The 12,313-nt window shown below is 35.7% G+C and overlaps 1 protein-coding gene across 3 annotated transcripts; it reads right to left on the bottom strand.

Moving 5' to 3' along the window:
* Nucleotides 1-346: 346 nt before the first annotated feature.
* LOC140826214 (uncharacterized) lies at nucleotides 347-5,641 on the bottom strand. 3 transcript variants are annotated; one of them, XM_073188412.1, is made up of 3 exons: nucleotides 5,385-5,641; nucleotides 5,279-5,309; nucleotides 347-3,234 (listed from the first exon to the last, which is right to left on the bottom strand). In XM_073188412.1, the coding sequence occupies exon 3, from the start codon at nucleotides 3,103-3,105 to the stop codon at nucleotides 1,021-1,023; it is 2,085 nt and encodes a 694-aa protein (XP_073044513.1). In that variant the 5' UTR covers nucleotides 3,106-3,234; nucleotides 5,279-5,309; nucleotides 5,385-5,641; the 3' UTR covers nucleotides 347-1,020. The 3 variants fall into 3 exon arrangements, with proteins under 3 accessions (XP_073044513.1, XP_073044521.1, XP_073044506.1); XM_073188420.1 differs by lacking the exon at nucleotides 5,279-5,309 and having other exon boundaries at nucleotides 347-777; nucleotides 994-3,234; nucleotides 5,385-5,640; XM_073188405.1 differs by lacking the exon at nucleotides 5,279-5,309 and having other exon boundaries at nucleotides 5,385-5,640.
* Between the last annotated feature and the right edge of the window lie 6,672 nt (nucleotides 5,642-12,313).

Raw genomic sequence — 12,313 nt, forward strand, 5'->3', positions numbered from 1 at the left:
ACCCAATCCGCCCACCCCGGACTTAAAAAAATAAAACTAGCAAAGTTTGGAAAATTGGCTCGTTAATGATATGCTACTCTTAGAAAATTGTCCTCAGGAATGCAATGGAATTTTCCCTTAAAACAGATCCAATACACGCAGCAGATATTGATACACTACTATATGGCAGCTTAAGTAAAAGATTCAAGCATTAGCATACTCTTATGTATCTTGTAGGACATTGTTGCCTAAGCTGGATCTGTTATTAAACTTGTCTGATTTGCAGGTGTTTCCTGAATTTGGGTTTCCAGAAATAAATTAAGCATAGAAAGATATGATTACCCAGTTTTGTCCACAAAAATCGCCATGAGAAACATTAAGATATGTATCAAGTAAGAAGCACTAAAAATATAAGGACCAAATAATATCCGCCATTGTATTGGTTGCTGACAGAATACCCTTCCAAATTGGTAAAACAAGTTTAATCTGAGGAAAAGGTATTTTCTAAGCCAAAAAGCAACCATATAAATTCTACTGAACTTAAAAAAATGCGTCAAGGCTTCAGAGGGGAGAGAATTCCCATATGTAGACGACACGATCAGAAGCGATGAACAAAATTGCAAGCACTTCTCTTTATCATTTTCTAACAGCTGTGAAGTTGAAGCGATGTCTTCGTTCACGGAGTTGGGGGAAAGAGAAATCGAGTTCTTCGTCTCCTAAGATTATGAACGAAAATATAAACAAACGTTCACCCAACTCAATAGGAGTGGAGTGTAGCAAGATTCAAACATCCTAGTCCTGTCCCTCGTGAAATTTGAGAAGAAAATAAACATGTGCGTCAGTTCTCCGGTGACTATGTGCATCTGTCCGACATTTTAGCTTAAGAAAAATCTACTGTTTGCGGTGTAACTTAGCGATCCCATTCTCTCACGTCTATGGCTCGTGACTACTCCCTGCAATGCTCATCTCGTAGTAAGGCTGTCTAAACTAGTACTTTTTAACACGCTGAAATACCTGTTCATCAACTTTCTTTCTCCAGCTTCATTGTAAGCCATTGGTTTCAGTTATCACCTGAAGAAGTTCCAGCGGAGTAGCTGCAGGATCAAGCTCCAGGCAATCTTTGGGGGCGTTTTGAGCTTCTTGACCAGAAAGCAAATGCTTTGGGACCTGATGAGAAAATCGGAACATCTCTTCCTTGGGTATTCTGTAGATCGTTTCAGGGTCCAAATTTGGACAAAATACTGTTTTGAACCCGACCACCTTCACAAGAGGAGCAACAGTCACACCCATATCCTCGCTATAGTTGTCTAATACCGTCACCATATCATACTGGTGTATAACTTCATCAGGTGTCTGCTCGTTCCAATCAGATGACCAGTTTTTGTAGAGTGCCCAAACTTCACCCTTTCTGGGGAGTATTAAAATGCCTCCACGCAGCCCTTTTGAACAGCTAACCTTATGAGAAAAGGCATTGAGGAATTTACAAGTTTCATATTTGCCCACCCTAAATTCTCCACATGTTTTATAGAAACCTGAGCCTATCCAATCTAAACTACCAAATTCACTGTTGGTTTTTGAGTTAAGCCAGCTGATCCTCAACTTAAATGGCTTTCTAGAGATGACCTTGTTGATTAGAGCATAGAAACGTGGCATGCCATCGTCATTGTCATAGGCAGCCCAAACCTCATTATCTCCAAAAGAACTTTCTGTTCTATCCAGATCAAAATCATAAAAATCGGGATCTGGTACATTTATGGATGGTAAAACAGGATCCTCTTTTGTGGCATTACCAGAAGCACGGTTAACCTGACGTTCTCGACTTATCTCTTTCTTGCTTGCTTTCGTCTTGTCTTTCTCTTTAGTCACGGGCTTGGATGTCATCTCCAACCGCCATTCATTTTGCTTCTTGTGAATCTCCTGCCGGGCCTTGACCATCAACATGTTTCGGGTTTCCATGCCAGTCAACTCTCTAGTGATGTTTGGCATATGGTATGTTCCAGAAAAACCATAAACACTTGATCCAGCATTCGTACTGGAAGTTCCAAATCCACCATGTCCCTGGGCTGAATTATTGTTCGTTCCAGATCTCCTGACATCTTCATCTAATTTTCTCTTTTTAATATTTGCCTCCCACCCGGAGGAGAAATGTGATTCAGTTTGTGCCCTCTTCAACTTATCCTGTGCCAGTTGAACAACATTGGCGGCTTTTGCTGCAATTGAAGAATCTGTCCTACCTACAGTAGCTGTTCCAGAGAGTGAATCCTCATGGTGGTTAACATACCTACAAGAATTTGGATCTGACTGGCCTGGTATGGACTTTCGAGCAGCCGCACAATTTTTTACAGGATCAAAAGCATTTCGACTGGGTACATGATTACCATGACTTGAGTGCCGCTGCCGAGGAAACTGATTGGTTGATTCAGAACAATTAAATGGTGAAGCAGTCTCTATAGCCGTAAAGGCCTTCTTACAATTGGGACAAAGAAGAGTATTGTTAAGATATATCCTTACATACTCATAATGCATCTTGCACAAATCACAGATCGTCCAAAATGTATCAGTTCTTTGATGGGATGGAGTAGGAGCAGTAGGTTTAGGGGGAACCTTCACATTATTATTTTGGGTCACCGGAGCTGATGATGTCCTGCTTGCAAATTTGTGATATCCATTCGCCCTGGGTGCTGCTGATGGACCACCATTATGCATAGGAACCTTCAGGGGAAACCCCTTGGAGCCTCTCCTTTGATTATAAGCCAACCTTTTTGCCTTATCTGATAACAAAGTCCATGCTTCAGAAACTAGTTTAAATGCACCTTCGGCACCAGCAGATTTATTTTTATCAGGGTGCAGCATGAGGGCAAACTTCCTGTACTGTTTTCTTATTGTTTCATCATCAGCTGAGGGGCTTACACCAAGTACTCCATACCAATCTACTTCCCCACTTATCTTATTCTCCGCAGATACATATACATCCAGTGTCGCCAGCAATTGGGATATGCCATCCAACCCAGCATACAGAGTTTGAGCTTTCAAGGAAAATTTTCTAGCACCTCCAAAATCTTTTTTCTCCAACTTTCCCTCAGCAATTGATTTGGCCCTAAGGGCTTCATCTTTGTTGCATTCCATCCTTAAATGATATGCCTCCAAATTTTCACCTGATTATCAATGCGTGTATTCTAGAGTCGTAACAAGAACCACAGAATAACAAGGATTGTTTGGCAACAAAGGTCCTCCCGAATAATACTTTCCAAACACCTGAGGCATGACAGGGGATAAAATATATATTATTACAAAATATATATATAAATCCCAGAACAGAATTATTATGATTAAAATGCGATATTCACGGAACGGTATGACTTCATAAATAATATCACGTGAATCATATTTTGTCGACTATCAAGATTTACTAGGGGTGATGGATCACGACAAAATCACACCATTACAGAATATTGGCAAATAACTGGCTTATGACTTTAACTTCCAAAGTAATATCCTCGAAGGCTTGGAATAAAACGTGAAATCAATTATTGAGATCAGAACTAAAACAAAGAAGTAAAAAATTCTGCATACACCATGTCTTGCAGCAGCGGTGCAGCCAATAGATTGATACACAGACAACACTTACATTAGAATTTCAACCACCAACACATTATTGAGCACCCCATCTTCTCGACATTAGAAAAAAGTCAAGAACTAAAGGCACTTAAACACGACCTGCTTTACACCAACGAAATTACTCTTGCTCGGGATCATTATGTAGTTTCTTTAAACTTTTTTTCAATATCAACTGCCTAATAATACTCAACATCCACCACCCATTGTAGCCTAAAAAGGATTAGGAATATTGGCATTTGCCCGACACTAAATAATACGTAATCATTATAAAAGGAACCCCTTCCACAGATTGGCATGTCTCACGATCTGGTAGGGTCACTCCTCCATACTACACTTCAACAGTACCAATGTGTAGGGAGGAAAAAATGGTGATGAAGAAACGTGAGGCAAATGAAAAACAAAAAAAAAAGGAAGGAATAATTACTGCACAACAAGGATCAGATATATGATTACTCTGCCATATTTGCTACCGATTTAACTTAGTCGGATAGAAACTTTTCTAATCTACCAAAAGGGGACATCAGCATAACATACATGGATACTCACTTTCGGATCCCCGCCTGCAGTTATTCAATCTGATTAAATTTTAGTTTACAATTTCCAAATTCAAGGGAATTATGCTAAAAATAAAAAGTTCGAAAACTTTATTTCCAGTCTGTACATTTCCAAAACTCTTAAGAGGTTAAAAATACTTTGAGAATACAAGAAAACATAGGATAAACTTCACACAACATAATTGCTAAACTGTAAAAAAAAAATGGATCTGATCGGATATTGAAATTTGATATCTGTAATTCTGTATCTAATCCAGTAATACACACATGGAAAATTTTGGTCTTACTGGATATCTGAACGATTGTATTTTTGGGTCAGGTAATAATCAGTACACATGATTTCTGGAATTTTTTGGCACAACTCTACTACCAAACGACATAAAGTTAGTGATACCACAACAACATTAAGAATCAAATAATTGATACTGTCGTATACTCTTATTATGTTATTATTGGTGTATTCTATATAACCACATATGTACATTTATATGGAAACAAATCAAATTAAGATCCAAACATAATTTGGAGAATCCTAATTAAATCGACCTAAGTTATACAGTTACATCTTTCAATTATATGATATTCCCCAATGATAAGTGATCTATAAGTTTCTTTCTAATATTCCTCAATGATTAGTGATCTATAGACTATAAGTCTCTTTCTAGTACATCATTGCATTCACCTGAGTTTTAAAATATTCATTTTCATGAGACACTAGTGAGATATACATTATGAATGACAATTAACCTACAACCATGACTCAATAATTAGACCATGAACTGTGACATTTGAGATGTTTCCTGCACTTGGAGATAGATAGGGCTGAGGATTAGCTCTTTCTTTACCTACTAATATATTCTGGTTCAAATTTAACAACTAACCTGAAATTTAAGGAGCAACAACTAACAAACAGTGACAATGAAGTGGCTCAAATCCTCCGGAAAAAGCCCATACCAAAACATGAACTAATCTCAACAGCATTAAATGACAAACGGCAGTTCAAACAAATGAGTGCACAGAACTACGAAAACAGTGAACCACCACAAATCCCAAATTAACCCTTAAATCAACGAAAAGGAGCACTCCCAATGGATCTGATATAATCAAACAAGAGATTGTCAAGCTACCAAATTCAATTCAGCACACTTCCCAAAAACCCTAGATTACAAAAACAAAAATTCAATTTCGACGTAAATCTGAACACATGAAAATTAGAGGGAATGTAAGATTTACTGGTAAATTTCAGAATTTGAATGAGCTGGAACAGTGATTGTTTAACTTTTCCTACTTTCCCACCAAATTGAACTTGGCCCTAGAAGAGTGAAGACGATGGAAAAAGCTAAAATCGTGATCGGAACAATAGGGTTGTGAGAAGGTTGCATTTCATAGCAAACAAGTATGGGGTTCCCATCTAACCAGAGTTAGAGTTAACCATGGTTAGATTTACACAATTAGCTTATGAGCTTATCGATGGTAGCGAGATGGCTTCATTTCATAGTGAACACAAACTTTTGGGTTTCACTTCCCACACTTCACTAGAAATGGAGTTAACCATGGTTACATTGACACATTTAGCTTAACCATGGTTTCATTTTAACTCATATATTATCTTAACTCCAATTAGTATTTTTAACTGTGATCAAACTTCTTTTATTTCTATTTTAGCAAAAAAGAACATTACACATTCATACATATGCTTCATATATTAATTGTAGTTTGTGTATCAAACTTATAAGTTCAAATTTATAGACAGTTATAACTATTTCACCTCAACTTCACAAGACCAATAAATTTGAAGATATTTTCCGATAACTTGAATATGACTCAACACTAAAGACAAAAATAAATTCAATGTTAAAATATAAGCACTAAAATTTCGGAACACAGTCATTCTTTTTATTATCGAAATTTTTTTGTTTGTTTATAATTTGATCATTTTTTAATTAAAAATAATACTTTTTCAACAATACTTGCACGACAAAAAATGATAAAACTTGTGCGACAAGAAATAAGGAAGAACAACTCAAGAAAATTCGAGAATCGCAAGATTCACGAACAAGAAAAACGATAAACAAGATTCTTAATAGAAATCTTGCAAAAGAAGAAACAAAGAATGCAAACCAAAAGAACGAAGAACAAACTTGATAAAAAATAATAATATAACTTATTTGAATAGAAAGGAATCTAATCTCTGGTACCAAATGACATTGATTCATTTATTTTATGTGTATATATATATATGTAAACTGCATAGATAAAGCTTTTGAATATACAATTAGTACCATGAGGTCTTTCTCTCAACATAGATCATGAAATTAATTAGGAAATATATTATATATTAAGTAGTTCTTAATCGATTCATCTGCCTAAAATAAGGATAAATTTCGTTCGAGTTTGAGACTATCATATATGATGTTAACACTATGTTTTATTGGTACGTGTACGGGGATGTCAAATCATACTTACATGTGATAATATGATGATTAAAAACATATATGTGATCATATGATGATTACACTGAAAAACTCTCACTTGGACTTTCTATGTGGCTATCACTTACAGAGTTAATTAAGTCTGTCGTTATGGTTATACATCATTAATTCTTTGACCTGAGACAACATAAAGGCTCTGCGTAATAGCTCTGCACTTTGATTCGTTTACCGACCCCATGAGGATCATCGGATGACGAGATTGAGTGTGTTCTCGACATACGTAGGAATCGATGTATTGTAGTTTGAGATTCACCGCTCATTTACGACTGTAGATACCTATGTGATCTGATGAGTTAATAGTGTAAAGAATCGCTGGCCAGAGTAAGACATGGGCACTATATAAAGGTATATCCTTATTTGCACTTACGATGTCAAAATGATTACTCAAAGATACATCACATTGTTATCGAATTCATTTGAAACTCTCGATATACCGATGTTGCGGATTCGATCAGGATATTTGAGTTGAAGGTATCGTAGTGTACGCTAACCACAACTTGCTGGTTCTTGCAGACATTGTCAGTGATATCTAGGGGATCATGAGGCGGTGCTACTAGATGCTTTTACCATGATCTGATAGGTACAACCAGACTTAAGTTCTAACGTTTTTGATCAAGGAGGTTGATGAAAAGAATGAGGTTAATTAAGGTAATACCGAATAGAGACAAATGTTGTCTTGAATCACATGAAGTTGTGAACTCACGGTTAGCTGTATCCCTGAACCATTGAAGGTCATACAAACATTGAATCATGTGTTCCCATTGAGATTGTCAAGTTCAAGGTTTGAATTTGACGACTTTATTTTGATGGAGATCAATCATATTACTTATATGATTGATTTCGTTCGAGTTTGAGACTATCATATATGATGTTAACACTATGTTTTATTGGTACGTGTACGGGGATGTCAAATCATACTTACATGTGATAATATGATGATTAAAAACATATATGTGATCATATGATGATTACACTGAAAAACTCTCACTTGGACTTTCTATGTGGCTATCACTTACAGGGTTAATTAAGTCTGTCGTTATAGTTATACATCATTAATTCTTTGACCTGAGACAACATAAAGGCTCTGCGTAATAGCTCTGCACTTTGATTCGTTTACCGACCCCATGAGGATCATCGGATGACGATATTGAGTGTGTTCTCGACATACGTAGGAGTCGATGTATTGTAGTTTGGGATTCACCGCTCATTTACGACTGTAGATACCTATGTGATCTGATGAGTTAATAGTGTAAAGAATCGCTGGCCAGAGTAAGACTTGGGCACTATATAAAGGTATATCCTTATTTGCACTTACGATGTCAAAATGATTACTCAAAGATACATCACATTGTTATCGAATTCATTTGAAACTCTCGATATACCGATGTTGCGGATTCGATCAGGATATTTGAGTTGAAGGTATCGTAGTGTACGCTAACCACAACTTGCTGGTTTTTGCAGACATTGTCAGTGATATCTAGGGGATCGTGAGGCGGTGCTACTAGATGATTTTACCATGATCTGATAGGTGCAACCAGACTTAAGTTCTAACGTTTTTGATCAAGGAGGTTGATGAAAAGAATGAGGTTAATTAGGGTAATACCGAATAGAGACAAATGTTGTCTTGAATCACATGAAGTTGTGAACTCACGGTTAGCTGTATCCCTGAACCATTGAAGGTCATACAAACATTGAATCATGTGTTCCCATTGAGATTGTCAAGTTCAAGGTTTGAATTTGACGACTTTATTTTGATGGAGATCAATCATATTACTTATATGATTGATTTCGTTCGAGTTTGAGACTATCATATATGATGTTAACACTATGTTTTATTGGTACGTGTACGGGGATGTCAAATCATACTTACATGTGATAATATGATGATTAAAAACATATATGTGATCATATGATGATTACACTGAAAAACTCTCACTTGGACTTTCTATGTGGCTATCACTTACAGAGTTAATTAAGTCTGTCGTTATGGTTATACATCATTAATTCTTTGACCTGAGACAACATAAAGGCTCTGCGTAATAGCTCTGCACTTTGATTCGTTTACCGACCTCATGAGGATCATCGGATGACGAGATTGAGTGTGTTCTCGACATACGTAGGAGTCGATGTAATGTAGTTTGGGATTCACCGCTCATTTACGACTGTAGATACCTATGTGATCTGATGAGTTAATAGGGTAAAGAATCGCTGGCTAGAGTAAGACATGGGCACTATATAAAGGTATATCCTTATTTGCACTTACGATGTCAAAATGATTACTCAAAGATACATCACATTGGTATCGAATTCATTTGAAACTCTCGATATACTGATGTTGCGGATTCGATCAGGATATTTGAGTTGAAGGTATCGTAGTGTACGCTAACCACAACTTGCTGGTTCTTGCAGACATTGTCAGTGATATCTAGGGGATCATGAGGCGGTGCTACTAGATTTTACCATGATCTGATAAGTGCAATCAGACTTAAGTTCTAACGTTTTTGATCAAGGAGGTTGATGAAAAGAATGAGGTTAATTAGGGTAATACCGAATAGAGACAAATGTTGTCTTGAATCACATGAAGTTGTGAACTCACGGTTAACTGTATCCCTGAACCATTGAAGGTCATACAAACATTGAATCATGTGTTCCCATTGAGATTGTCAAGTTCAAGGTTTGAATTTGACGACTTTATTTTGATGGAGATCAATCATATTACTTATATGATTGATTTCGTTCGAGTTTGAGACTATCATATATGATGTTAACACTATGTTTTATTGGTACGTGTACGGGGATGTCAAATCATACTTACATGTGATAATATGATGATTAAAAACATATATGTGATCATATGATGATTACACTGAAAAACTCTCACTTGGACTTTCTATGTGGCTATCACTTACAGAGTTAATTAAGTCTGTCGTTATGGTTATACATCATTAATTCTTTGACCTGAGACAACATAAAGGCTCTGCGTAATAGCTCTGCACTTTGATTCGTTTACCGACCCCATGAGGATCATCGGATGACGAGATTGAGTGTGTTCTCGACATACGTAGGAGTCGATGTATTGTAGTTTGGGATTCACCGCTCATTTACGACTGTAGATACCTATGTGATCTGATGAGTTAATAGTGTAAAGAATCGCTGGCCAGAGTAAGACATGGGCACTATATAAAGGTATATCCTTATTTGCACTTACGATGTCAAAATGATTACTCAAAGATACATCACATTGTTATCGAATTCATTTGAAACTCTCGATATACCGATGTTGCGGATTCGATCAGGATATTTGAGTTGAAGGTATCGTAGTGTACGCTAACCACAACTTGCTAGTTCTTGCAGACATTGTCAGTGATATCTAGGGGATCATGAGGCGGTGCTACTAGATTTTACCATGATCTGATAAGTGCAATCAGACTTAAGTTCTAACGTTTTTGATCAAGGAGGTTGATGAAAAGAATGAGGTTAATTAGGATAATACCGAATAGAGACAAATGTTGTCTTGAATCACATGAAGTTGTGAACTCACGGTTAGTTTTATCCCTGAACCATTGAAGGTCATACAAACATTGAATCATGTGTTCCCATTGAGATTGTCAAGTTCGAGGTTTGAATTTGACGACTGTATTTTGATGGAGATCAATCATATTACTTATGAAGGAGTTTATAAATAGTTTCAATATTTTGAGGTTGTGGAGAGTTAAACTGCCTAATATATTGAAGGAAGTTCCAAAATAGGCAGCTGCAAAAAACGAACAGTACTAAATTTTATTCTTTGAAATTTTTATTTTTCACTATATGAACGAGATTTGTACCATCGTCACATACGCCGCCCAAGAAATATATATTGTCAAATTAAAAATTATTTAAAAATTTTAATTTTTCACTGCGTCCTGGGAGCGAGAAAATGATATTCCTACAATAGCATCAGAGCTTATGTTTCTTAATTGTATGATTCGTTTTGTTTATTGATTGAATCGTGTTGAGTTTTTGTTTCTAACCGCTTAAGAAAATTGCATCGCTCCGAAAATTAGATTTTCAAAAAAACCTTATGCGCTGCCTGAAATAGTTTTAGACAACGGGTAACGGACAATGCTATCCAACGCAGGCAGTACGCTACCTGCACATTTTTTTAAATAAAAAGTTCATGTTTTCGTGTAGGGCAACGCATTGCCCTGCGCGAACAGGCAGGTGCTTGCATGCCATTACCCAAGTAGATCGGAGAGCGGGAGAGCACACAGGCAAGGTGCCTATCTCAGACAGCTCTGCCCTTCCCACATGTTGGTTTTGACTTGGGCCCACGAGGTGATTTTTTGAACTTTTTTATAATTTTTGTGTTAAATTGATATTTTATGAAAATATGATCAAATTTACGATTGAAATAAATTTTGATAAAATTATAAATTTTTCTTATTTAGTAAATAATTAATAATTATATTATAATTATTTATAATAAAAAAAATTGCGAGAAATTTTAATTATTAATAAATTTATTGATAATTGAGTAAATATGATTATTCAATTTATTAATTTATTTGAATTATGTCGGTTTGTGATAATTGTACCACATACATGTTTTTATGTCAATATTTGATATTATTTTTTAATATAATATTTGATATTATATGATTTAAGGATGATTGAGAGTCATTATCAATTTTGTAAGTGTATGTAAGGATATTTTACAAGTGAAATTTTAATTATTTGATAATTACTGAAGTTGACTTGTCTATGGCCCGTTCTCACCCCTTATATTTGTATCATAATGTGCCATGAAATATTTAATATAATTATTAGATTTAGTGAGAGATCAAGATTTGAAGATGACGAGCCTAAATTCTCAAAAGTTTTGAATATTGAATAAATGTAAAATATTGAAACTTTTGTAATAATACGTTTCATATCTGCATTTACCTAAGTTTTTGTCTTGGATCCGTCTATGACTCTCATGGATCAAATGACTATCTGTTATCTGTAAGGTCCGAGATTATAGAAATGATATTATTTTAAACCGAGATTATTGAATTAGAGAATTATGGAGTGTTGAATTATATTCCAAGATGTTTGAACTTATTTAGGATTGAAATTGAATCGAAAAGATTGAATAGGGGCCGATTTGCAAATAGTGAAAAGTTGAGGGGCTAAAGTGCAAATATCACTTGAGTTGACACTTGTCACACCATGCATTTAATATATATATAATCTCATTTCCCTTCAAGGAAGAACACCCGAAGACCGAGAATAGCAAGGGACATTCTCAAAGTTTCATTTTGGGGTCACTAATTTGATTTTTACAAGATCCGTCTATCAGAAATTAAATCCGGACACGGTTCTGAGATCCTCTCGTCGTTAGCTACTACAGGACCTAAGTTTTATTGATTTCTGGTATCATTTGAAAATATGATGTTGTAGGAATTTGATATAATTCGTGTATGGTGTTCTTGACATGTTAGACACCGTAGAATCGAAGTCAGATCAGAAAACGGAGTGATTCTGGAATTGTTATGATTTTCTGATTATATTGATTGGAAGTCGAATAGATTTGGCTTACAGACTGATTAAGTATTGTAATGGATATGGGTTATGATTTGTAATTGATATCTGGGAATATGGTATTGACGGGATATTGAAATTGTACCGTTATACCGTTGATTTTGA

The sequence above is a fragment of the Primulina eburnea genome, chromosome 1, assembly GCF_022965805.1.
Source record: "Primulina eburnea isolate SZY01 chromosome 1, ASM2296580v1, whole genome shotgun sequence".
NCBI lineage: Eukaryota > Viridiplantae > Streptophyta > Magnoliopsida > Lamiales > Gesneriaceae > Primulina > Primulina eburnea.